The 27,996-nt window shown below is 42.5% G+C and overlaps 1 protein-coding gene across 1 annotated transcript; it reads left to right on the top strand.

The window, feature by feature from the left end:
* Positions 1-117: 117 nt before the first annotated feature.
* LOC108612324 (uncharacterized) lies at positions 118-3,961 on the top strand. The gene is made up of 2 exons (XM_018005203.2): positions 118-1,663; positions 1,778-3,961. Exons 1-2 carry the CDS (start codon positions 1,607-1,609, stop codon positions 2,318-2,320), a joined length of 600 nt encoding a protein of 199 aa, XP_017860692.2. The 5' UTR covers positions 118-1,606; the 3' UTR covers positions 2,321-3,961.
* Positions 3,962-27,996: the final 24,035 nt, after the last annotated feature.

Genomic DNA, 27,996 nt, shown 5'->3' with positions numbered 1-27,996 from the left:
GCTTTTAGTACATGCTCCAGACCTGTTTAACCAGAGGTCTGCTGCAGAAACTCATCTGCTTGAGTGACAGAGCCCTGTAACAGGATTTAACAGGTTCGGTAACAGAGCTCTGTACCAAGCCGCTCTACTATAACAGCCCTCTGCAATTCACCTTGAAGAGCACCTTAACAGAGCTTCTAGAATGATGTAGCCGAGCACTCTTCCAGTGTTAATTATCAATTAGTCAACAAAACGTCGGCAATCATGACTTTTATTTTTTGTCTTTTATTTATTTAAGAACAACGTTGCAATATGCGGAAACAGAATTTGTATCTATGCATACGATAAAATACCGTATCATAGCCCATTAAAATTGACATTAATTGATTAACACTTGTGTGTGTGCTCGAGTTTCTCAAATGTCGTAGCTAAAGGAAATCAGGTAATCTGCGTTTCGAGCTAGATCAAGTATAATTCGCACCTCAAGTAAATCCATCAATGGACAAGGCAATTAAAATTAATTTGGAAGTTTTAAAGACATAAAAAGAGAAAAACAGATCCATAAATATTTGCGGCTCTTAGAAGCGCCAAGACGAAATATTGAAATCAAAACCGAAATATTATAAACGCTAGCTGGTCGCTGGGCGTTGTCGAAAAAGCTGCCGAATAAAGACAAACGCAGCAGAGAATATGAATGTCTGTATATTTGGGATCAGTCAAAGTCAATGTCGTTTCATATTTACCTTTTCTTACTTTTTTTATTTTATTTTTTTATTGTTATCGAATGTAGTGCAGCGGAAATGAATGGAGACCATCAGAATGAGTGAGCCGACTCAAGCAAGCAAGCATGACAAAGCATTTGCTAACGAAAACACCCAAAAAGATGTAAATTTGTTTAGTTTTATCTATTTATGCAAATGATACTGAGCTAATGCAAATAGTTGCAGCTTGTTTGGTTGGGCAGCAAAATTGTTTGAAAGCTCTTTGATCAAGTCATCATGATCAGCGCAGCGTCTTGTCACGTCTTGTCGTCGAGTTGTCTGTGCGCGCAACGCCTCTTGTTAACCCGTTTCTGTGCCCATGGGCATTTCAGTTAAGGGCGTGGCTGGCCCGAGCTGGCAATTTATTTATGTTATATGCCCCCTCTATGGACATGTGATTCGCACATCTCGCAAATGAAGATTGTAAAGTTGTCGCAAGTCGTCTTGGAATTAGCTATAAAAGTGCGTAACATTCACTTCACATTTGTCGCCTCAATGATGTAGCACAAATGATGGTCATATAATATACAGATATACAGATATGCATATACAATATATGTAGGTCAGATGGGAACTGCTGGCGACCTTTGCCTAGATCGTAGAACACTCGACTCAGCACATACAAATTAGTGTCTAACCGTTTAGCTGCTAAGCTGAAACAAATCACGCACACGCCCTCGCCCTCCGCCCAGAGCCTCGTTTAGCCCGAATATACAAATGAGTTGATAAGCATCGGGGCATCCAATATGCCCAAACGTGGCTGGCAAACAAATCCATTAGGTCAGGCGACGTGGCGTGACTGAACTGAAAACGAAGCGAGTCGCTGGGAGACTCTAAAATGAAGTGCTCACCCTGGCCATTTCGCTATGAGTTCCTATCGCGGAGTGCTGGCTCTGACCTGGCTGGCAGCGCAGGCATTGAGTGTAAGTATATCATATAACGGCAATTAGACTCTTGTAATAGCTCTCTCGATTGCCACCTTTATCTCTTTCTCTCTCTCTCTCTCTCTCTCTCTCTCTCTTCCTCTCTCTCTCTAGCTGAACATGCAAATTGATGAGTTCTACTCCAAGTCGTTTGTGCCCAATGACATGCTCGTCAGCTATGATGTTCGTAAACCTGACGCTCTCGACTTCAATTTGACTGTTTTGGTGCACTTTCCTGGCAAATTGCTCATTCAGGTCTTTGTGCGGCGGCTGGACGATGTGCCGGGCGGGCCGAACTCGTTTGAGATGCTCAAATTAAAAAATGTGGACTTCTGCAAGTCGCTCGAGTCGCTGCGCAACATGACAAATGAGAAATTCCACGGCGAGCCTCTGATTCCGTCCACCTTTCTGATGTCATGCCCACTGATGTCGGGCTTCTACTACGTGGAGAACGCCTCCTTGGATGTTAGCGTGCTGCCGTGGCTCATCAAGGATGGCAGATACTTCGCACTGCTCGAGCTGGTGCAGGTGTACGAAGAGGTAACCAGATTAATAAATTTCAGAGTAAAGGTCAGCAAGAAGACGCCCGAGTTGGAGCTGGCAGGCGAAAAGCAAGAAGCCAGCAATGAGGATGGCTTTAATGACTTTAACTTTTGATAAGCACTTAACTTGATTGGGCATGTAGAATGTGAGGCTGTCGCTGCGGCTGCAAATCTCGCTAAATACATTCCAGACCTTTGTTTGCGATCATTTGGCTAATTTGTCTTCGCTTGGAATGATAAATGCATTAAGACGCAGTCGGAAGCTGAAAACATTATTCAGATGATGTTGATACTGAGCTGATGAACTTGAGCTAAAAACACTACGAAAACGAGTATGAATTATGCGAGACAAACAGAAAAACCGAAAACAGAAATCGGGCCAAGCAAACGCGATCCCGAAAATGTCTCAAATAAATCATAGCCCAAAGAGAGTCGCACGCACGCAGCCATAAATTAAAGCACGAGTATTTTTATTGCAATTCACTTGTTTGTACCAACAAATAACTAGTACAAACAACGACAACAAAGGCAGCAGCAGCAGCGGAGGCAGCATGGTAAACAGAAGGCGGACTGGGCGGGGCTTAAGCCACAAAGTGCAGTGAAAGTGACGTAATGCGGCGTTGGCCATGGCAAAAAATCAAATAAAAAGAGGAAGAGCCGTACAAAAAGAAGTTGAAAATAAAGAGCATTAAACGGGCGACAACAAAGTAGAGCGAAAAATGTCAATGTCTTTTACAGCACCGGAAGAAGAAGAAGCAGCAGCAGCAGTAGCACAGCAGCAGCAGCAGCAGCGGCAATCCCTGACCATTGATATGGACATTGGCAGACGCTGCATATACGTAATCTGTGTGCTGCCAGTTGTTGCTGTTGTTACTTTTTGCACAAACAAATTGCACATGCATCGCACATCCGACAGCGGCTTACATTTATTTACTTTTGCTGGACTCTTTCTTCTTTTTGCTGAACTCTTTTTTACTGTCCACTTTTGTCTTTTGGTCTTTTTTTATCGCCTGCATTTACAATTCAATGTCATAGCATTGTTGTTTTATTCCCATTTTATTTTATGTTGTCGGCTGTCGCTTGTTGCTGTTAATGCTGCATGTGTCGCAATTGCCAAATGTAAGAAGACAACCGGTTTGCGCGCCATGTAACAGACTGCAGTTTCAATGTTAATTTGGCTGCGGCCGCTTGACCTTGAAACCTGTTGGCAACTGCAATGTGCCTGGCTTGTCTGTGGTCATCTTTGTGGTCAAGCTCATGCATTATGTATCCACGACTCATCAAATTTTATGATGCTGCCAGCCCTCCTTCCAGCCGCTGCAGTAATTGTTATTAAAGCTAAATATATACATTGTTGGATGGCCAGCCGCAAAGATCGTTTACGCGTCTCGGCCAGACATATTTAGCCATGTGGGCATTGCAATTCGTTTACTGCTTGATCACAGCTAAAGATGTAAAGCGTAGACAATGAGCGCACTGCTAATTAACAGCAGCCTTGACGTGCTCTGTTAACCGCGAAAGAATTCTGTAACTATGAACAGCAAACAGCTTAGGCATGTTAACAACATTTGATGTTAAGCTGCTCTAGTAAAAGAATTCTATTGTAAGTGAACAGGAAATGGTTAAGCCAATGATTGAGTAAATTATGGCAAGGTAATATGATTTACTATAAATAGTATAGAGAAGGTTAGAATAAACATACACACATATGAGTATGTATAATGGCACTTAAAATAAAATCAAAATATTTAAATGCAAATGAATATACGAATTTATATACATATTTGGTAAAACATGTTCTGTAGTGAGCAAAGAATAATTCACAGAAATAGAAATAATTGGTATATATATATATGAATATATATATATTTAAGAACAAAAATAATATTAGTCATTTATTCTGTAGCTTATATCTACATTTTGTTTAATAAATTGTTCAATTCTGTGAAAAGGTCGGACTTTACCTTGTAATTCTCAGCTATCTAGCTATGATTTTATTCATGATTTTTGTGAATATTGTTTTCATGTGCTTTGCTTTGACGAATTGTTTACAATGACGGTATTTAGTAAACATTGGTATAGTTGATTGATTTCAAAGATCAGAGTTTGCAGCTGTAATAAAAAATGTGCACAATGCCAAATAAACAATGTTTTTAGCTGCTTATTTACTTAGTGCTCAGCAATAGCAAATATGTTGCCAGAGAGAAAGAGAGGGAGAGAGAGAGGGTGGAAAAAAGAAAAGAACTCTTGTCTAACGCGGGCTCGAAATGTGGTTTACTATAAGCAGCTCTTGGCGTGCTAGATTGTAGGTGTGTGTGTGTGTGTGCGTGTGTGATATGGACTGTGTTTTTAGATAAAATGCAAATTCCCGTTAATTGAACGCCAAACAAAAGCGCCGAGGCAGCAATGCTGCAAAAACATAGTTGGGTTTGAAAAATCAATTAGCAGCATAAAATACTTTGGTTTAAAGCCGAGACCCGGTTAGTTTGTAGCTGCTGCTGATGCTGCTGCTGCTGCTGGTATCAGTGTGGCATGTAAACATCCTCGCTCCTCCTTCGCCCCGCATTCAACGTGCAAATATCGAGCCAGCCAGCCAGTGAGCGAGCGAGTGGAAGCAGTGGAAAAACCGCAGCTGCTGCTTTAAATTTATGCCATCGCGGTATTAGAAGCATAGTTTGCGGTTACCGCAAAGCGAAAGGCGTTCAGCTGTGGGCGTGGCATATTGGTGAGGTATTTGGCATGGAGCATAGCAACAAAGCGAAATGCAAGAAATCAAGGCTTTAGTTGTGGGCGGGCGCCCACAAAAGGCGAACAACAACAAAGACAAAAACAACAAAAAATGGCGCGCTTTTATGAATATTTATAACACAATGGAGCATGAAAAAGTTGTTCGGGGCTTTATGCAATGAATGTATGCATACAAGTATCCTTCTGAGTGTGTGTGTGTGTGGGTGTGTGCGTGCATGTGTGTGTATGTGTGTGTATGTGTGTGTGCATGCATGCATGCATTTAAAGCGCCCAAGGTAGGGCGCAGTGGCCCAGTGAATGTTATCGATATCAATGCATTGCCAGAGGCAGTCAACAAAAGGGGCCCGTACAAAGGTAAGCAGCGGTGAAAAGGCAATGCAGGGAAGCCCGTTTTTATTGTTGGGAATTAATAAGGACAGCTTATACTGTAATGAAGCTGTTAAGAAGTGCACAAAAGCGCATTATGAAATGATCTTTCCTTAACTCGATTATCGGACGAGCTGTTTGTTAATGCGATAATTATGAATTGAGTTGCTTCTTAGCCTCAAATAGCATGACAATCGAGCACTATATTAAATATATTTGTATGCAGCAAATGGAAACGGGTGAATGAATATAAAGTCCCTCTCAGCTCAGCCACTGCACTTCAGACTCCTTCTGTTCCGCTCCACTAACAACGTGCGGCAAGAAATCTCAGATTCTATGCAAATTGGAATGCTAAAGCGAAAGTGCATTCATTTTGTGAGTTGTCCATTTTGAAATTGAAAGCTAAAATGTTTAATTTTCAAATGCTAAACTGCTCGGCCAGCAGCTGTGTATATATGTGTGTGTGTCTCAATACCATCAACAATATTGGCCATCGGCTATGCGTATGGATAATAGATATATTATGCATACGACCTGTGGGCCGCTGCCATTCCGAGTGCGTTGAGTAGGGCATTAAGAATGCCGTTTGAAGAAATGCATTCGAATAAAAACTGCCAAATGGAAATCTTAAGTAAATTATGAAATTTCGTGTTTGCATAAAATTTCTAGTAGCTGCTGCTGCTGCTGCTGCAATGGAAATTCCGATATTGATTGTTGCCGCTCGTTGCGATAGACACGTTCCGCTGGTTGGCGCCATCTAGCGGTCGCTGCATGCAAATTGCAAAATCAGTGCGTGACTTGTGAGATTAAAGAGCGTTTCTTTGCCAAAATACTACAACAGTTTCCCCCTAATGCCAAGCGAAAGGAAACCAAAAAAATGCAAACAGTAAAAAGTCCAAACTGCATTAGCTATGGCAACGCACTCAGTTAACGCTACTTTTTCCACACTGCTCAATCGGTGGGGTGGAGCGGGGCGGAGCAAGGTGGGGAGTGTGCCGAACGCCCTTCAATGCCCGCCATTTCGCACGTGTAATGCCCCAGACAATGGGCCAACACACAGAGAGTCGCTAATCACGCATCGTCAGCCTTACAAAAAGGGCTAATAGCGAGCTAATTTGATAGAGCTGCCCAGCCGTGGCTTTTATGTGCTGCACAGTTCGGCTGGCATATTTCTTGTGTGCGACACCGTTTACAAAACAAGCCAGCAACAACAACGTCATTTCGTGTTGCCAATTTGACAGTTACAACAACAACAGCAACAACAACAGCAACTATTATAAGTGACTGTAACGATAACAATTCGTACAAAGTCAAAGACTAACAAGAGTCGCCGTCATCACTTCAATTCACTTCAATGACTGCCCCACCCGCCCCCTGCCAACGATCCCCTTCAACAAAAGCCTTAACGATTGCCCAGTTTCACTTTGTATTCTCAACTCTCAATTTTGATTTCTTTCATTCATATATATATGCATATTTATGTATGTGTGTATATACATATATCTCAATTTGGAAACATGTAGTTTTATGCATTTCTTGAATTTGATTTTTTGTGTTTCTTTTGGGTTAGCAAAAGTTTTCGTTCGCTGTTCTTTTCATACACGTGCAGGTGCGACAGGTGCGACAGGTGAGGCGAGCTGCACCTCATCAGAGTTATTCAAAGTTTTGTCAGTTGTTCGGTTTATTGGCACACTTTATGGAAACTTTATTGATTTTGGCATTGCTTTGCTTTGCATTGCATTGCCCCGGCTCAAAGGTATTTTGCATGAATATATTCAATTGTAGATATAATACATATTTCCATGTGAGTTGAGTTTCCTCATTTTATTTTTCTTTGCATTTTACAGTTATGGCCATCCACAGTCCACTTTGCACAGTTTATGGCCAGCCAGTCAATTTGATCATTCCAAGTGGAATTTCATTAGGCAATGCAACTAATTCGCATCGCATGCAGTGAAATCATTTTCTTTGGAGCTGGAGTCCGTCATCCTGGCTGGGCAGTGCCTTTGGCTAACCGCAGGCTCTATTCTGCATCGGAGCATTTAAAATTTATGTCAAATTAGCGAGCGCTTCAATGACAAATGCGAGTGCCATAGAAATGGCGCATTTGCAGCGGGCCGGAGGCTCAAGCGAAAGCTCAAGCCCAAGCCATGGAGGAGGCTGTGCATCCTGTGGCATCCATTGCACTCGGTCTGTCTCTCTCTGTGTGTGTGTGTGTGTTTGTGTGTGGATGGCGGCGGAAATTAGTTCAACGGCACTCAAACTGCGGCAGTTAAACGTCGCCAACCAGCCACCCGCTGAACCACCCAGCATCCGGGGGGAGCAGCAGCAGCGATATAGACATCTAGCTCGTTGCTGTACAACTGCACACAACTTGTCCGCCGGCACTTGTTTTTTATGGCCCAAAGGGAGCGCAGGGGCGCAGGGGCGCAGGGGTGGGCGGACGCTGCGCCTGGGTCTGGACATTTGAAGATGATGTAGTGCGGACATAAACATAAATAATGGCAATGCGCAGTTATTACTTTCTGCCTGTACCACTTGTGCAGCGTCTCGTCTCGTCCTTGGCCACATAAAAATTAAATGTGAGTGCGCGACGGAGAGGCTGAAGACGCTGAGACGATGCGGAGCACGATGTCTTCTTAGTTGGTTGCATCCTTTAATTGCATTCTGGGCAGCCGCATCAAATGGCTAAGACGCGCTCGCCTAATGGGTTAATTGGGTTTAAGGCGACTCATTGCGGCTGCCTCGTCGCAGTCATGTGATTTATTGCTGCACAGCAAATTGACAAACGAACGCAGCAAACTTAATGGAAATGTTGTGCATACGCCGTGTGGAACGGGCGGACAGGGCAGGGCAGGGCAGGGCAGGGTAGTGTTGCAGGGAGCTCCCCATTATTAATATTAATTTCGTAATTTCAATAACGCGCATTCATATATCAGGCAAGTGCCACGGGCCGACAATAAAAGAAACGCTGTCCGCTGTTGGCCGACGGCAATTGCCATGATTTGCAGCTTCCATGAATTTCGCATCCGCCGACTGCCAAAAGTCAAGGCTCAAGCAGGAGCAGCAGCAGCTGCTGGAGTAGGAGCAGGAGCTGGTGCAGGTGCAGGCGGGTGTGGTACTCTCTGACTCGTCGCAAATGCAGATTGCATGTCCTGGCCAAGGCAATGCATTAACAGTACAAACACAAACACACACACACCCACACACATACACGCACACACAACAATGCAGCTCTAAAGCCAAACATAAACAATAAAGAGTGCACCTTAGCTTGACGACTGGGGGGCCATGGTGCTGTGAGAGACGCAACGCACTTGCCGCTAATGCACCAAAAACTGCAACCCCGACAACCTGCAGCCCTCCTACCGCCTCACAGAATCCCCCGTCCGTCCCTTGGATTCGTCCCGCTGCGCTCCTTTGTGCAGTTTACTTAACAATATTTTTCATTGTTGTTGAGACGTTGCAGGTGTTTGCTGAAGCATATCAAAAATATATACGACTACGACTACGAGTATGCGAGTCTATGGCAAACGAGCCAACAGGCAGCGCAAGTGTGCCAGGAAATAAGAACTAGTTCGCTGAACTGTTAAGTAAAGTGTGCCAAATGAACTATGTAAAAGAAAATGGAAAACTTTTTGACTGCTTATTGGACTGCAAGTTCAAAGTTTGTGCATAAAATAATGAGAAATTAACTGTGAACTGAACTAGTTCCAGCATAAGTGTCATTTGAGATTTAATCTCTATGCACTAAATGGAATGGAAGGTAATTATATATATTTAAATAGTACTTCAAACTGAAGTTCTCCAAATAAGCTTGCTAACGTTCACCTGAACTAGCTCGAAATGTATTTAAGCCTTCGCTGCTAATTGACAAGCGAGTGGTAGAATAGTGACCGGAACTAGTTCATTTAATTAGAACTACTCCGAAATGAGTTTAAACTACCTTAATAGGAACAACTAAGTACCAGTCCATTGCTGTTGAAGCTCGTCGGAACTGGTTGAGTTGAGCGGAACCATTTTGAAGTGGCTTTAGCCATCACTAATGCGAACTACTTAGTAGCATAGCCCAAAAAGTAGGCAACAATACGCTGGCAATTGCCATACGAACAGAAGGAGCTGCCTGCCGGCAACGAGTGGGCTCTCCTGCTCGACTTGGCTCTGCTAGGTATGCGTCCTGCGGACTGCTTGGCTCTTGGCTGGCTTGCCTTAATTATGAGTTACTTTTGTGCATGCATTTTCTTAGTCGTACCGTTTTCCCCATTTTCTCATTTTGTGTAGCCGCCTTCGTTGTCCTCGTCGCCGTCCTCGTCGTCCTCATCGTCCTCATCGTCGTCGTGCTGCTCGTTGTTTAGTTTTTTGTGCAGCTTAAATCAACTGTCGGAGGGCAAAGGGCGGCAGCTGAGGTAGAGCGAGTGCAATTGGTTGGCGCTGCTGTTGCTGCTGCTGCTGTTGCTGCTGCCATTGCCTTGTGTTTGCCTTTGGCCACAATGGGTTGCACAAGGCTCGCTCGCTACGTGGGCACAACAAAGCAGACAAGTCGCCTGCTGGCGTTTGCCGCATGGTGCGAGTGGAACTGCGGTTAACTGGGGGTGAGAGAGAGATGAAGAGAGAGAGAGAGAGGAGCAAGTGGGCAGAGTGTTGCCTACTGTGGCAGCTGCTTATGCTGTGTAATTCCGCGTAAAATGCACAAAGGGATCTTAACCTGCACGGCTCTCACACCGGTGTCATCCTATCGAGGTTGCCTGCATGACACCTGCCATTGTTCACAAAAAAGACAATAGATAACCGCAGAGCGGCGACCAGAGAAAGTGAGTGAGCGAGAGAAAGAGAAAGAGAGGCAGAGAGAGTGAGAGAGAGAGAGAGAGAGAGAGCTCTATAAGTGTGAGATTCACAAATTGTATAAAAGATTTAAATGGCTACGCTTCGCTCTACTCATTTTCATTGTTGGCTGCAGCCATTGAAATTGATTTCTGGAGCATTCAAAAATCTGTTGAAGCAAAAAGATGAAATTTCATCACAATGTCAAACAGCTGAGCAAAGACGTCGCGACCTCGACGGATCTCTGACCCAATTGCTAAGCGACTCAGATGACAACTGAAGAAGCTCGCCTTGCCTCGCCTCACCTCGCCCCGTCTAGCAAATGAAAGTGGAATTCATTCAATGCGCCATTTTGTTTAAGTAAATTGCATAGATTAAGATAGAAGAAGAAGCAGCAGAAAGCAATAAAACGGTGAAAATATATGTCAATGCCGCTTGAAGGTACAATGGGATTAATTCAAATGCTTCAACAGCATTTTATAGAGCTAAACTCGGGCTGGAATTTTCAGCTGAACTTTAATTCAAATGCTAAAATGCCCTAGATGTTAATGGAGTTGATTCGATTGATATGTGGCAGCAGTTTGAGCAGTAAATGCAAAACATATTTGATAGACTATATGTATGGGAGAAGCAAATCTTCCTTCCGAGCGAATTCAGCTGGAGGTGCTCATAATCCGATTGCCATTAGGTTAATTATAGGGTATCGCTTAGTCGTAGCCTTGGCATTTGACAGATTTCAGCTCGTCTTGTCAAGTATTTGAATGCAGTTCGACTGTTTGGGCATTATTAAATTCCTGCACTCAACACTTTCGACTCACGCAGCAGCAACTGCAGCTTGAAAACATTGTTAAATCAATTTTGGCGAGCAACTGTTGAGAATCTATTTTGCAGGTTAATTTCAAATTTCCGTTAAAAGTGCCCCAAATTCGATTTAATTTTATTACTTTGCAGCGGAGTAGCTCACACACACACACACACACACACACACACGCACACACAGTCGCATTTTGGGTCCGGAAATGCAACAGGAAATCAGCGTGCAGCGTTAGTGCAGCCACGCCTCCTCGTGCCCTCGTGATGAACCGCCCATCCGATGGCAATGGGTAGCACATTCTCATTGCACATTTTGCGTTGAATAAACTTTGCCATTTACTGCAGCAAACTACAATAAAGTGGGCGTGGCTGTGGGTGCTCTGCTAGCTTGTGGAGTGTGGGGGCCTGGAGCTCGACTCTTCGACGCTGACGATGGCTGTGCCACTGCCTCTGACTCTGACTCTGGCTAAAGGGGAAACATACAAAGTCAAAATAAGTCAAGCTGGAAATATGTTACATGCGCACACTTCCCAGCCAGAGTGTGTGAGTGTGTGTGTGTGTGCGAGTGTGTGAGTGCAGCAACAGCAACAACTCCGGGGGCCATTTTGTTATTACAGTTGCTGCAATTTCTGCTGCCTGGCGCTGCTTTAGCAGCAATTACAACAGAGACGGCAACGGGTACGAAATAAAAATACAAAAACTGCGAACACAAAAGCGCAAAAAAAAGTGGTACAAGAAAAATAGAAGCACCCTGTACTGGACTCAATGTGGGTTAGTGCCTGTCTCCGTGTCCTTGTCCGCATCCATGTCCGCCTTCGTCTCTTTCTTTTCCTCTGTCTCCGTCTCCATCTCGTTCTCCTTCTCCTTCTCCGCCTACAACTCCGTTTGCATTCGGCAGCGGGTCAGCGACTTGGCGCCACTCAACTGAAGCAACAGTCCGCAATCACAACACACCGACACACACACACACTCATTCACTCACACTCCCGCATTCGTCTTCCGGCCATGACAGCGCCAGTAAATTGAAAATGGCGCCCAGCGAGGCAGCCAAAATGTGCAGAGTTAGGACTAACCAGCTACGAGTTGTCCGAATAACAACGGCACTAGTTCCGGACGTATTCGCAAGCATTTCCAATTCCCGTTACAAGCATGCATGCTCGCAGCTGATATTATCACTGCCACGCCGGGTAATACGGCGTAATCCAAATATGCCTTGCTCGCCTTGTCGCGTGTGCCTGAGAAATCGAACGATGCACTGAACTTGACTGATGCGAACTATCTGTTGATCTATCTATCCGATATAAATTATATAAAGATCTAGTTAGTGCTCCTGGCTGGGCTAACTACATATAGGCATAACAGTTAGATCGTGACCTATTTACGATATCTGTAAGTGGATTTGAATGATCTTTGATCTTCAAACCTTATGCCTTTCAGGCTTCAATATATGTATAACGCGCTTAAATATAGTGAGATCTTCTATTAAATTACTATTTAAAGCTCCAACTCAAATCCTACTTGCACTACTTGTTAACCTGGTAGAAACTATGTTTTTTAATAACTATGCCTTTCCGAATACTCAAAATACAATTCTTATTTTCAAGCATTAATTACAATTATGCTTTTACTAAGTTAATAATTATGTTAAAAGTAAATCTTTTTTATTGTTATTCTTTTTTTTTTTTACCTTCATTTTATTTATTTATATTTTTTATTAAAATTTTTATATTATTTTTGCTTATTTATTTATGTTTATTAATTTTATTTAATTTAATATTAGATTATTTACTTATATTAAATTTTATTTATTATTTTATTTCATTTTTAAACGATTTTGATGATTTTGCAAATCTATCTAAAGTTAATTTGAAACAATATTTTGAATAGAGCTGAGCCCACTTCTAGTACCTACTTAACCTGGCTATCTTCCCAGTTGGCAATGCCTAAGCTGCATCGTTGTTGTAACCTGTCTGTTTGCATTCGCTCGTTAATTGTATGCGACGGCGATGGGCAGTGCAGCTCCAGCTGGACATTGGTTACTGGGACTGCATCGATGCTCACGTAGCAAGGCGATTGACAGTGATCAGCGTTGACCTTAGCAGGAGCACTCGATGCTAGCCTGAAGTGAGCTGCTCGACAGTGGGCTACTTAATGCGCTTAAAATGATGGCCATTGGGTAGAGCTGTTGGGTGGGTGACCGGGGAATGGGGCTCATTTATATGGAGATGCGAATCGAACTCAAACTGGACCCTTAAGGCATGCAAATGGAATACGCTTCAAATGTGAAAAATGCTGACAGTGCTACCAGCGTAGACAGGTGGAGAGAGAGAGAGAGAGCGAGGGGAGGAGCAGGGCAGGGTTTCTGTTCTGGTTGACATGCATGATAATGAGAATGCCACGCCCATTGCCCAATGTTGTCCGATGGCAGCACTTGCGCCTGCAGTAATTGCGGAAAATGAATTAAAGGCAATTTGCGGTGCAGAAGGCAGCAGCAGCAACAACAATGCAAAACGAAAGCAAACAACATAAGCGGCTCGGTGAGTGTGCGAGTGTGAGTGAGTGTGTGTGTGTGTGTGTGTGTGTGTGCTGCAGGAAACAGTCATTGCAGGAACTGCTCGAGGAGCAACAGCAACAGAAGCAGCAGCAACAGCAGACAACCCCCACACATGCAAATGAATGCCAGCTCTTCTTAGTGTGCGTGTGTGTGTGTGCGTTTAAAAGCTAAAAGAAAACGGATGCAACAATTTGCCGTTGTGCATCAGATGCAAGCCAGGAAGACAGTGGGCTGCATCACGACATGTTGACACAGCCGTGGGGCGCAGCAGCAGCTGGGTCGGCGGAAGCGTCAGGTGCAACTGGGTATAGAGAGCATTGAAGCTTATGCCAATGTGGGAGACTCAATCTTTCTTCGCCTGACTTTCTACTGGCAATTCAAGCGATTTGAAAGTCAGCCGAAGAGACAGGCGCAACATAAGCACCAAGCTCAGCGAGAGGAAGTAGCTGGAAAGCAAAGTACAGGATATACACCAAGTGCCAGGTGCAACAGCAAATCAGTTGAGATGTCATACAAGATTTTTTAAAAAGTTGACTTTTTGTTACTTAACAGTTTTTGATTTGAGAACAGATCCACAGATTTCCTGTTAACTATATTACAGCGCACTTAACAGCTTAAAGCTGCTGATCTAAACAGTTCGCTGTTAACTAACACTGCAAGCTTAAACAAGCTGTTAATAGACAAAACTGTTGAAGTTCCTCAAAATGTACTATTCAATTTGTTAATCAATCTTTATGTTATTAAATTAAGTTAGTTGAGGCACACAATTTTAGTGCTTTGACAGCTAAGCCTAAAGCTGGAAGACTTTGATGCTGGCTTAATCAGATGCCATGTTGCAGAGTATTTCAGGACGAAGCCAGATGAAATGCCATTGATAAATGAACTATTGTTGCAAAATCTTCAATCAATATGTGCTGCAATTTATCTCCATCAATATGCAGCAATAAAATGCAGAGTTTTTGGCTGGAAAATGGACATTAAGCTTGGTTATTTTTACGCTAATTTGATTTTCATTTGTTTATGTTGCTGCGAATTGTTATATGTATTTTGTTGTTCATGTTTAATTAAAAACACATTTGATGGGATCCGACAAGCACAGAGATACAGAGCGAGAGAGAGAGAGAGAGAAAGAGAGAGAGAGAGAGAGAGAGTCACATACAACACTTCATTATTGCAATCATGCGACGCTTTATAAATTAAAAAAATAACTCAATTACGTATACTGTGAACGTCCCATTGCTGCGCCCTTTCCTGCCGCTGGTGCTGGAAAACAGTTCCGCCTTCCGTTTCCGTTTTTAACAGTCTGCCAAAATATGTAAAAACAGGCAAGTTTTTATTTCCGCTCCGATTGAGCATTAAATGCATATAAATTTTACTAAAAATAATGCAAGCAAACAATTTGGCAACAGCAACTAAAGCGATTAATGCCTAACAAACAACAATACATAGATAAATTACTCACACGCACACAGACACATACTAATCGACTAACACAGTTAGTTACACAGACACAGAGCAATGAACAATGGCAACTGGCATGCAAATAAACAGTAAATTTGCATAATCAATTTGTTTATTGATTCGTATATTCAGCTATTTTAATTACGTTTACGCTTCAACCTCATTTCACACACACACACACACACGCAGACACATGCACAGGCACACACACAGAGGGACAGACACACAGCCTGTCAGTCAGGATCAAAAGTCGTTCAGCTGCAATTGAAGGATTATTTTTTTTTTTTTAGCAACTTTTGGCCTTTGGCGATTTTTGGCTTTTGTAATTTGCATAGACAAAAATTTTGCATATCTATGTATATACATTTTTTACATTAAGTGAATCAAAATACCACAACTACAACAACAACATCGGCAATTAGCAGAGCAACAGGCAGCAATCACATGTAATTCGACTGAGCGCAAAAAAGTTGCATACTTTTAGGCTCAATCAACAAAAAAAAACCCTTTAATGGCGCGCTGGCTCTGGGCTCTAGGGTTAATTTCGAATGCATTGCCAATTATGTAAAGGTTTCAGCTCAGGCGTAATGCGCGATAAATTAAATTAGCCTAAGGTGACGGCTTTTTATTGACAGCTGGAAACAGCTGGAAACGTTGCACAGAATTTGAAATTAGTCAAAATGGCAGTAAACTGATGAAACGTAAATTCGGCCGTTGTTAGCCCTAATTTAATACTTTGACACGACTCTTTAAAGGCTTACGAATGTTGTGATGCATTAACTCAGCTCAGTCCACCAATTGAATAAGTGTTTTCTGTTAACAGTCTCAGCTTCCAATTAAATAAATGTTATCTGTTAACAGAGCTCGGAGCTCAGCTAGCACTTGGAGTATTGCCCGCTCAACTGCAGTCTCAACGCGAAGCTATCAATTGGGTAAATGTTGTCGACACTTCAATCGTTTGTTCTCTCAATCGTTTGAGTTTCGGATAACGTTTTCGTTTCCAATAAACTAGTTTGCAGCCCTGCTAAAAGCATAGTGTGTGTTTTTTCTAAGTTGCTGGCGCTGCTGGCACTGTTGGCCATCAACGTTAAAAGCCACCTTCGGCGCATCTCAGTGACAGGCACTTGTGGTGCTAGCTGCAAGTTGCGAAGGGTTGACGAGTGGGCTAAGTACTCATATCCATTCGGATGGCGCTTTGACAACAGCCTAAGCACTTGGGCAGCGTCAAAAACACGCAGCCAGTCAATCAAGAAGGCTAAAGGCGAAGCTGACGGGGCGGAGGCTCGGCCAGGAGCAGGAGCAGGCGGCTCAGTCATTTGTCAAAAAATGCGAAAGCGACGAGACAGCTTGAAAACGTCGCGCTGCCAAAATTGTTAAGTGCCACAAGTGGCCACAGGACACAAACGCCTCTGACCAACAGCGGGCACAGCAGGAGGCGACAGTAGGCAGCAGGAGGAATAGGGGTAGCTGCAGTGGTGCCTGGTGTCAACCGCAGCAGAAGTGCAAAGTTGAAAATGTGCGCAAAATGAATATTTCGAGTTCGAGAGTAGTTTTTGTGGCTTTGTTGCTGTTGCATTTAATTAAATCAATTGAAAGTTTCGATAGTGCCCCCTTCCCCTCTCTCTGTCTGTCCCTCTGCACTCGTCCACAGAATGCAATCGTAACATAAGCCCGGATAATGGACATCGGCGCACTTAAGAACGAATCTATCCACGAATCTAACTCAACTCGTCGCATAAATTTTATGCGTGGCTAAGAGAAGAGCCATAAAAAAGTAGAGAGAAAACACAAAAGATAATTAAATCACAGTGAGTGATGGCATATAAATCTGCAAGGCACAGAGCCAGGCAATGAGTGCACTCAGTTAAACCAAAAAACTTAGCACGCCAAGCGAGAAACCATGGCTCTGAGAAAGAGAGAGTGAGAAGGAGAGGGCGAGCTCTAGCGAGAGAGCAAGACATTGTGCCACTTAAAAACTTTGATTAAAATCCTTTTGAAGTGCTAACAAATAACGCGAGACAAAGACTTGCACCCAGTGGAACTGAAAGAGAGTGGAGGATGGCGGGGGGAGGAGAGGTCGGGCAGTCAATGTGTGTCCACACTTTTTGAAGGCTAAGCTGAAGTAGCTGTGGGCTGACAGAGGCGCCAAGGGGGAGCTCGGTTGGCGTTTGCATTTCTTGCATTGCATTTGCTTCTTGTACTTTTCTGTGTGCTAAGCGCCACTAAATCCGTCTGACGCGGCAACAACAACAACAACAACAACAACAGCAGCTTGGATCAGGCAGCAGGAGTGGCAGCAGCATTAGGATCTGCTAAGGCCGCTAGCCACAACAGCAACAACAAGGACAGCTACAACTACAACGACGACACTGGCGACAATGCAATAACTCATGTGTGCAAGTTGTTGCTGTTGTTGCAGTTGTTGTTGTTGCTGGTCATGATGACACTTTTGCTTGTTTCTGCCTGCTCTATGCTGCTCTGCGCTTTGACTGAAAGTTTTGTTTGATAGTCGCCGAATTGTGGAACTTGAAGCGCTTAAATACATTTTAAGTTGCGCTTAGGTCTAGCAACTGCTTCGACTTTAATAAAATGCCGCACACGTTACTTGCTGCATTTGCTCTTTGCTGCAGTTGTTGTGACCGCTGCTGTTGCTGCTGCTGTTGCTGTTGTTGTTGTTTTAAGCAATGCTCCGTTTTAGTTAAGTGCACTTGAGAGCGCTTCAAAGTTGGCCAGATAAGCGCTTGCTGAATCGCATAGCATGCCACCGTACACCGTGACGTATGCGCAACGAGCCAACGAATTTTACTTGCGTTTATCATACGCACTGTATAACGCGCGCCAGTTACTCTCCATGTGTGTGTGTGTGTGTTTGAGTGTGTGTGTGTGTGAGTGTGTATGGCATATGATAGCAGTCATGGCAGCTAAGAGCTTGCTATTCATAAGGGAAATATATGCAAGAGGCGAGAGTTTCAAGAGTTCTCAAGTGAAGGTCGCTTAAGTAAGTTTGAACAAAAAGCCAAAGTCGAGATATAACACACACACACACATACACACACATACGCTGCTCAAAGCGCACACACACAGCGCTAACAATTTTAAAGCCAAGCGACGAACAGATCATGTGCGCGTGTAAATGGAGTTTCGCTATTAAAATTTGTTGCTCACATTGCAAGTAACTTGAGTTTTGTACTTCAACGAATTGCTGCATAGTTTTCGCTGCCAGCTTGGACAGCTATTGCCCAAGTCAGCCAGCCAATGGCCAACAGCAAGACGTTTTATTAATATGTCTTAGAGTCAGAGAGTTGGTCTTGCACCGAACTCTATTTAAATTTAAACAGATGGCAGAGGCAAACTTTTTTAAAGAACTGTTCACATACAAATACTTCTTGCAGCTGCAGCTTCATCTTGTTAAGTATTCTATGTGACTATTAACATTGAGTGGTATTTCGATGGGTTTCCTTTAGAATTCCGTCAGATAGTAGAGATAGGCATATATTTTGTATTTATATTGATTGGGTAATTTAAAGAGTATTCTTTCTAAGCATCTTTCGACCTTATATTATATTTTTAAATGCAAAAGAATTCAAAGTAAAATCACTTTTGACTTACTGTCGTAGATCTGCTGACAGACTGGCAAATAGTTTTGCTAGTGCGTGCCTCTTACTCGAGGCGAGTGCGAATCTGTGCAGAGCTCTTATGCCCATTTCATGATGTTGGCTGGCACTTGAGCGGAGTCTGTGTTGGCCTGTGCGCCCAACGAGTGTCTAAATGTCACGTTGAAATTTATGTTAGTAACAACAACAGCAACGGCAACAATAACAATAACAGAGCCAGCACTGAACACGCATACGATGCGACTAGATGCAACCAAAACGCTATCACAAAAAAAAAAAAAGAAAGGGGAAGAAATAAAAAAGCAAACACAAACATGGGAAAAATGGAAAAAATGCAGCATAAACAAAAACAGTTATGACAACAATAGAAACAACAAACAGCAAAGAGTTGCGACAACAACTACAACAAATTGTCGTCATGTGTGTGCGTGTAGGTGGGTTGGTGTGGTATAGGAGCGAATGCCATCGCAACTGTCAACAAAACATTTTTAACAAAATGAAGGCGAAAATAAAGAAACCGAAAACCAGAAAATTGTGATTGGAAAACATTAGAAATTGTCTATGGCTGAGTGATGGCATGGAAATTGAAAGTAGCGAGCGAAGCGTATGGGACAGATTTAATGGATGCCGAACAAAATGAAAAAAAAAGAAAAAAACGAAGAAAAATGCATGCTAAAAGCATATCGATGAGCTATTGAAAAGGGGCTTAGTAGGCAACTGTGTAGGCAGATTAGAAAAATTAATGTGCCCTTAGATAAAGACTAGTTATTATCAAATAGGTTTGTAGTGAGGCAAGTTATATGCCAATGAGGCAGTGGAATTTGGAGAGAAGATTAGGATTTTTAGCTGCTAAATATCTATGCTAATTTTTTGTAGTTTTCCTTCGTATAATTAAAAAAAAAAAAAAATCAAATAGTTGAGTGACCTGCTGGATAGTCAAAGTCAGTTTGATTAAGGATTTTGGATCTATAAAGTGATAGTTTATATTCTTTACTCAGGCAACTTCTATGGCCATAGAGCTTCTCGTATTTCAATATGTAACATTTATGCTATAATCAACAATAAAATCTATCCCTGCTTCATTCTATTGGTACCCATTTCTTTTGACTGCAAAAAAAAAAAAAAAAAACAATATTTAAGATTTAGTTAGACTTTAAATAATTAATTTGAAGGCTGCCACTTACGAAAAATTGTGCATAGTGTGCGCTATTTAAGAGCTCAGACATTTTGCATGGACATTTGCCTAGTCGCCCGGCTCTTTGGTCCATTTGAAGCGGACGCAGTGAAACTATTTTACTTTGGCTTATAAAAAATGAATATGGCTAAGCCAAGTATAGGTAGTTGAGCATTAATTTGCAGCATTTCCTAGACTAGTTGCCCAGCCAGAGCCAAATCAGCAATGTGCCAAGTGGAGAGACAGTTGAACGGACAGAGGCAGCAGCAGAGGCAGCAGAGGCAGAGCGAGCAGAGCAGGCAAACAAAATGAAAATGGTTGCAAGTATCTTTTAGTGCGGTGTCTGCTGCCATCAAATTGTAGTTGTTGCTGCTGTTGTTGTCATTGCGTTTTACATGTGGCATGCAACAATGTTGTTGTTAGCATTGTTGTTGCCGCTGCCGCTGCTGCTGCTGTTGCTGTTGCTGTTGCTGGTGCTACACAACAATACAACGGGGTCTAGCCATTATTATTTTTGCTTTCAGCTTTGCTGTTGCTGCTGTTGCTTTTGCTGTTGCTGCGTTGTTTGTGTTTCAACTGCCATTGTTGTTGGCATATTATTTTGCACGCTCGTTGAGGCACGCTGCTGTAGCAACAACAATTGCAACAACAGCAACTCTCAGGCTAACCGCAACGAGAAAAAATGTTTTCATATTTATTTGCCGCGCTCTGTGCGCTTCACTCCCGACCGACCTCCAGCCCGAGCGCCAGCTCAGCAGCTCACAGCTCGCAGCATCTCATCCTTGACACGCCCCCGCCGACGCCCTCGCATAACTCTACTCAAGTATGCAACTTTATCATTTTGATTTAAATGTTTTGTTGTTGCCTCCGCTGCAGCGCTGTTGCTGCTGCTGTTGCTGTTTGCCGCATTGTGACATGCATGCCTCAGCCTCCTCATCTGCCGCCCCTTCGCCCTCTCTCTGTTCTCTCTTTGCATGTATGCGTGTTATGTTTTAAAGTTAAAGAACTGTGCAAATTGCTGACAAAAGCTCCGCTCTGAATAATGGCTAAAACATAAATGTGAACAGGCGGCCCCAAAAAGTAGGCAACACAATTATTAATTGACGCCGTTTCGCATGGGGCACAAGACACAACGTGGCCCTAATTTATTAGTAGTAGAAGCTGTCAAGCTGCAAACTGTGGAGCCGAGTGTCTGTTACTATTAATGTGAAAGCTGCATATGGAGTGAAATGGGGAGCATATTTATGCTTACATAGGTGTACAGCTGTCTAGTCTGAGGATACTTTTCTGTGGCTAAATAATAATGAAGTTCTGTAAGCTGATAATGAGTTTGCGGATGATACAGACAGAAGGTAACTTGATCTATAAAGTATACACATTTTTAATGAGAAGCAATAACAGAGCAGAAGTAAATCACTTTGTGAGTATTCATGTATGTATATGTGTAATATTGGTTACTACTAACTACCCTTCCATCCACCACTTTAGGCTATTTGTTTGCTGAATCTCCTCTAGCCTTGCCCCTGTTATATATACAGAAAGAGTGTGGAATTAAATAGCGACTGTTCCCGCACGCTCCGTTTAAGTTAGTTATATATAACGGATAACTTTTTCAATTTACATAAAACCAATTGAAAATATGATTCAACTTTAGTTATTCGAGCATATTTCGCATATTTTTAGAACTAGAGCCAACGAATTTTACTTTGGATTTCTCTATTTAGTAGAGCTAAATTTGATTTATATCATAGTTTCACAGATTCACAACTTCACAAATTCACTTACATAAACATATATATATATATGAAACCAATATCAGATTTTTATATATTTGCATATGGATATACGCTACAATGATTCGAGCTGCTGTTTGATTGGAACTCTGCTAGTTGTGTTATATAATATCATGTGATTAACTCCCTCTCTCTCTCTCTCTCTCTCTCTCTCTTTCTACTTATTTTGTTCTCTTTAAATCTTGATTTATATATCATATTATTGCTGCACATACGCTAATTGGCTGCTGTTTAATTAGCTAACGAAATTGCTCAGGCATTGACAAGCCATAAATTATGCGCATTTGTCATCATATTTTTTTATGTTGCGCCTGTCACATCATTTGCCTCTCATTCGAACACACACACACACACACACACACACACACACACACACACACACACACACACACACGCACTTGACACAGTCTTCGTGCTGTGCGCAGTCGAAAAATTAATTTAATTAAGTAATTTCACACATGTCACGCCGCATATGATTTATGCGTTTGCTTCTATTTGAGTTAATTTCACAATTTTTATGCTTTTGTTTTTGTTTTTGCTTTTTTTTTTTTAATTTTTAATTCTTGACTTTTTTTTTTTGCAGCTCTAGCTTCATTACGCTATTTGTTTCAGTTCATTTTTTTCTGTGCTGTCACGCGCTTATTTCATATTGTTTTGACGCTTCACTGAATTTGCAGGAAAATGCTTCAAATCGAATTGAATTTCCTTTTTTTTTTTTTTTTTTTAATAATTTTTGCATTATTTTTCTTTTGTTGGCAACATTTACAAAATTAATTTTTGCAAAAACTACGCTTAAAAAGTTAACTCTGTGTGTTCAAGCATAATTTAATAACATTTTCGTTAGGCTCGCTGCGAACAGTGCCTGCAAACGAGCTCCGACTGATTGACTAATGCAATTATTCCAAATTGCATATGTAGATGTTCCGAACGTGTGTGTGTGTGTGCGTGTGTTTTGTTTATAAACCACAATTGTATTGGCCAATTCGATTTACAATCGGAGCTCTAATTGAATTGTTTAGCTGCAAGCGTGCCTTTGCCATTGATTGGCAGGTGAGAGCATCTAAATTCGTATTTCTATATATCTGATTCTTTATGCCATCTGCAGCATGGCACGCACAGCTAACCATTAGAACCTGCTGCCAATTAGTGTATTGATCTCAATTTCCAATCTTTGTTCTGGCTATCAGACAGTTGTACTCCCACTCCCCCTCTCTTTGTCTCTTTCTCCCTCTGGCTGGACATTTCCGGCTTGCCACTGCAGCAGCGACAATAATGACATACGAACAATGCGCACATTCAAGTGATTCGAATGACAATAACAACCAAGTTGTTAGCTCTCGGTTGTTAGCTCTTGGCGCTCTTCTCTTGGCTCTTGGCTCTTGGCTCGTCTGGCTGGCTCTCTATAGGTGCAGCAGGTTTGTCTGTCGCGTTGCTCATCCCAAGCACATAAATTTCAACTCATTTATCGCCGCAACGTTGCGCGTTGCCAAAGTGTGCAAAATCAACAAACAAACAAACAAACAAAGAAGACAAGTTAAACAATGACGAACCATTAACTGAGAATGTGCCGAACTTGAAATGCTCTAGCTGAAATAGCAGAAATACAAGTAGATATATGTATGTTTTACAACTTGAAATCTTGTTTTATGTAGCTATGCATGTCATATAATGAGCTGCATAAGTCGCTTTGTTAAAACTGTTTTCAAGCTAAAGTTTCATTTGATATAGTTTTATATAAGATGAGTATTTTTATATTAGATTGTTCTCCAAATCTTCGGCATTTAACCTGCCTATGTATGTATATAACTTCTCAAGAATCTATACTCCATTTCATCAGGCACTTGTAAGCTAGGCTTAGCCTTGCTTTCGTCTAGTTTTTTCAAGTCTCAGCTGAATCGAGATATATGTATATGCCAAGCACATATCTAACCAGCAGCTGAGAGAGATTTTATTTGTTTTCATTTACATTTTTATATGTGTATATATTTAAAATAGATATAGCTAAAGACCTTAGGCATTCCAAGCAATATAGCTATAATATAACCAAGCTAAATTCTATTCCATTCTCATTTTTAACAAGCTGAGTAGACAAATGTATGCTGCTTAAGACTCCTTAGCCTTATCAGCAATAAATACCCCTGCTACACTCAATTCACCTTCATGACTCAGTGATAATACCCTGTGCAAGTGCCTGGCGCCTGGACATGCCGCTGCAGCGAAAACATCCGCAAAGTTAGTAACTGCAAGTAAGTTCCCTTTGGAACTTAGGTTCCCGTTCCGGGGCCCGCCAGCTGGCTAACTGACATTGTTTATGGCCAGAGTTTTGTTTTTTAGTGCACGCATTCCCGTTACTTTGTCCGTCAAACTGGCTGTTCTATCGGCCTGCGCTGCAGCGCTGCTGTGCTGCTTTATGCAATTAACTAATTCGATGTGGATCCTGCCCCAGCACGACAACAATGGCCATGCACGGCGGGCACGCAGTGCAAAAAGTTCAGGCCACAGCCAAATGAATGTTGTCCAGGGTCAGGGTTCGGCTCGCATCGTTGCAGCGCGAAGCGAAGAGCGCGCCACATTGAAAGCAGATTGAAGCCGATTGAAGCCGATTGAAAGCGAATTGAAAGCGATGGCAGCAAAGAGCGCAGCAGCAACGCAGTTGGCGCTCTTCTGTGCGTGTGGAATGCAATGGAATGGAACGGCAGAGACTGAGGCAGCTGCAGCGCTTGCTCTTACTGGAAGCGATGCAGGCAAAGAGCAGCAGTTGCTGTTGTTGCTGTTGTTGTTGCTTGTTGTTTGTGTTGTGTTGTGTCAATCAGCAATGCCTGGCGAAGCAGCGCAACAAATGGGAGATGGCGCATAAAAAGCTGTTGCCTACTTTACGGCATTTGTCGAAAATCGTCTGTGTGTATGTGTGTGTGTTGCTATTGAATGCAAGCAGCAACAAGTAAAACACAACAGCAACAGCAACTAAATGCTTGCTTAAGTGTGCGTGTGCGTGTGTGTGTGTGTGTGTGCTTTGAGTGCTTGAATAACTGTCTGCTCGCTAACAGCAAAGACAAGCCTGACAAAACACAGGCAAACTCATTAAATTGCATGCCAAATGGGCCTCCACTGCTTGGCGGCGGCATTCAGCTGCCTGCGCTAGTTTCAGCCAGCATTTCGCATGCACTTCGCACCAAAGTATGCAGATAATTGCATTTGCTGCACTTTTCTGGCTCATTGTAATGCGCAGCACGCTGGCAGCCAGACGGACAGAACGGACTTTGTCGCCCAGCTTGGCCAAGCTGACTAAACTTGGCTAGCCAAGCAGCTGCTGCTCTGTCAATTCTTGTTGCTATTGATGATGACAGTTTATTATTGTTATTAAGGCAAACCCAAATATGCAGCTCCTTCTCTCTGTACGTGTGTGTGTGTGTGTGTGTGTGGGCGTGGCTGTCAGCGAGCGTGTGAAATGTGCCTGCAACGGAAATGAGGTTTCAATTATGATTTATGCAGGCAACAAGACGGCAGAGACCACACAGACACAGACATTAACATTTGCCGACGACTGCCAGGCCAGTTATTAGCCACACACACACGCACACACACACGCACACATAAGCACATTTAGAACTTGACACGCATATTTAGTGGCAACAGCAAACCTAATTACGCATGTCCAAAAGCGAGTGCTGCAGTCCGAGTGGGATCGAGTTCGAGTTGAGCTCTTGTTGGCCCCTGGGTCGCATTTATGAGTTGTTCCAGCACTTGTCCGAGTGTGCAAGTGTGTGAGTGTGTGTGAGTGTGCTAGTGTGGCTGGCAGTGCATTTCAATAAGAATAAGTGACCGATGCAGTTGCAGTTGCCGTTGCAGCTGCAACTTGAGCCGGACCAACTGCCAACTGCCAACTGCAATTCCAAAACATTTGCAACATTTGTCATCAGCAAAGATTTGGTAACGCCCCCAGGTCCCACTCCCAGCTGCTGCTAGCACAGATTTTATGATTGCGCCGGCAACTGCCCCGAAACGTTTCGCATATGCTATTCCCTCTGTGTGAGTGCGGCCAAGTGTGTGTCCGCGTGTGTGTGTGTGTGTCCGTATGTGGTAGCTGAATTAGCTCTGATTAGGCCTAATCGAGCTGCAGCTGCCACTGCAACGCCAACTGCAACGCCAACTGCAACGGCAGCAGCGGCGCATTGCCAGCCAACCCCACTTGAAATTGCGGCTAAAATTGTTAAATGCCTGTTGCTGATTTACTGATTGCAACTCGGTTGCAGCTGCCTTCCAAATCTTATTTGCCAAACTGCTCCGCAAATGGAACTTTGATGAGCTGCCCACTGCTGCGTGCCTAATGCGATAGCTCAATCGACCCTATCCCCTATATATATATGGATATATATGAGTGTGTGTGTGTATAATTGCTGCTTTGCATTAGGTTTCGTTTAAATTAGGCCTTGCTTTATGAATATCCTTAGTCATATATGCAGCTAGACGGCTAGGTAAGTGAGTGGAATATCCTTGAAGCTCTTAATGTCGAGTGTAGCGGTAAAATGTTAACTAGAATTGCATGTATTATAAAAAGAGAGAGAAATCTGACTCTGCTCTCACAAGGTAATGCCCACTAGATGCAGACCTCCCGCCGTCCTGCGTGCCTGAGAGCAGCTGAATTATGTTTTATTTTATTTGAGTTGTGTGTATCTGCCTTTCTATGCAATTCTCATATAATTTAGTAATGCATATATGCTCTTTTATGTGATTCTAGTAAATATACATATGTATGTTAGAGTTCCTCTGCTCTTCTAGGCGGTTTTCATAAATGATGACCATCAATTCTCATAATTGTTATGTTTGTATGCGCTTGAATGCGATTCTCATAATTCAAGAATTTGTAGGTCCTTCTATGCGATTCGCATTATTTCCAACAAGTCTAATTCGTAGATCTTATGCGACTTTTATACGATTAAATAGGAATCGTTTGTCCTGCTTAGAAATTGAAATGAATTCTAGACAGGTTTCTCATATAATATAAGTAATATTTTTATTTTGTTGTTAATATATTATATATGTCTTTTCAGAATATTTATTTTCAGATACATTAGACTAACTTCTTTTTTAATCGAGTTGCTATTTCATTTAATTTTGTTGTTAATATTTAACTTTAAAATGTTTGTTTCATTTTTTTCGTATACCTCGGATAGATTCTTTATATATAACAGTTAATGTAGTATTTATTAGACTTGTAGCCGAGCTGTAACCACACTCTGTTCACATTATTTTACCACTTTCATAGGCAACTTAAACTTGACTCCGCTTCAGACTATTCACAATTGAAAAGAAATCAACTTTCATTAGCAGCAATAATAAATAATTTGCATTTTGTGTATTTCTATTCATATTGCCTCATTAACAAACATTATTCAAAGTTTCGTTGCACTGCTGCTTGGGGCTTGGCAAATAAATTTAATTGTGTGACAGCTCTCACACAGCGCACAGTTCTGCGGGGAGGGAGGGAGGGAGGGCACCGCAATGCATGTCAATAGGAAATTATGTTTGCAGTCTGTTTACGGCTCACACACTTGAGCACACTTTGTCCGACTGTTTGGGTCTCCGTGTTGCTGGTTGTTACGTAAAATCAAATATTGTGGTTGTAGCCACTTGACTCAGTCGTCAGCCACTGTCCGAGCAGCAGCAGCCGCAGCTCCCCTGCCTCCCTCTCTGCCTCCCTTCAAGCTGTGGACACTCGTCAGGCCTCCCGAGTTTGCCGCTGTCACATGCTACCACACCCACTAAAACACTTGTCAATTTGGGCAGTTGCATTGCTGTAGAACAAGCAAATGCATAAAATGGCCATAACAGGGCTAACAAGGCATAGCCACACGCATGCACACACATACTCACACATGGAGGAGGCAACCAAATGCCAACCAAGTTGCAATTGGAATTCATATGCTGCAGCTGCTGCCTTAATTATTTAATTTAATTTATTGACTTATTTAACTCGATTTAGTGGCAGCTGCCAAAAATTATGACCACAAAAGCTGAGCACGCAATTTCCGCTTTTACACACGCACACACACACACAAATACAGAATCCTATTAACTGGGACCTAGGGCAGACAGGCAGGGGGCGGGGAGTGGGGCAAGGCTGACAAAATATTGGTTTAGTTTTGGCTGCCAGCAAAATAATGAAATGTTTGTTTGATTGAGTGCCCAGACAGCAACAACAAAGCGTCGACGTGGGCGTGGGCATGGGCGTGGCAGGTTTAGCAATTGGCTGCAAATTTAGTTGAATTCTTCATGTGTAACCCTAATAAGTTGTATTTGTGTATTTTTTGGTTTGGCACGTTGTTGTTGTTGCTGTTGTTGTTGCTGTTGTTGCTGTTGTTTGTCAAGGACCGGCAACAGGAAATTGTTGCATGGCGTTGCCATATTATGCAAATCACAGCTATTGAGCTGAGTTAAGCACAGTCA

The sequence above is a fragment of the Drosophila arizonae genome, chromosome 4 (genome assembly GCF_054131065.1).
Source record: "Drosophila arizonae isolate 15081-1271.41 chromosome 4, UAZ_ARI_1.0, whole genome shotgun sequence".
In the NCBI taxonomy this organism is placed as follows: domain Eukaryota; kingdom Metazoa; phylum Arthropoda; class Insecta; order Diptera; family Drosophilidae; genus Drosophila; species Drosophila arizonae.
This window is presented reverse-complemented; position numbering and strand designations above follow the sequence as displayed.

What these genes read in the sequence shown, in the direction of transcription:
- LOC108612324 (XM_018005203.2), top strand. Translation starts at nt 1,607, where the DNA reads ATGAGTTCCTATCGCGGAGTGCTGGCTCTGACCTGGCTGGCAGCGCAG. An exon ending in TGGCAGCGCAGGCATTGAGT is followed by an intron (nt 1,664 to 1,777) that starts GTAAGTATATCA and finishes CTCTCTCTCTAG; the next exon opens with CTGAACATGCAAATTGATGA.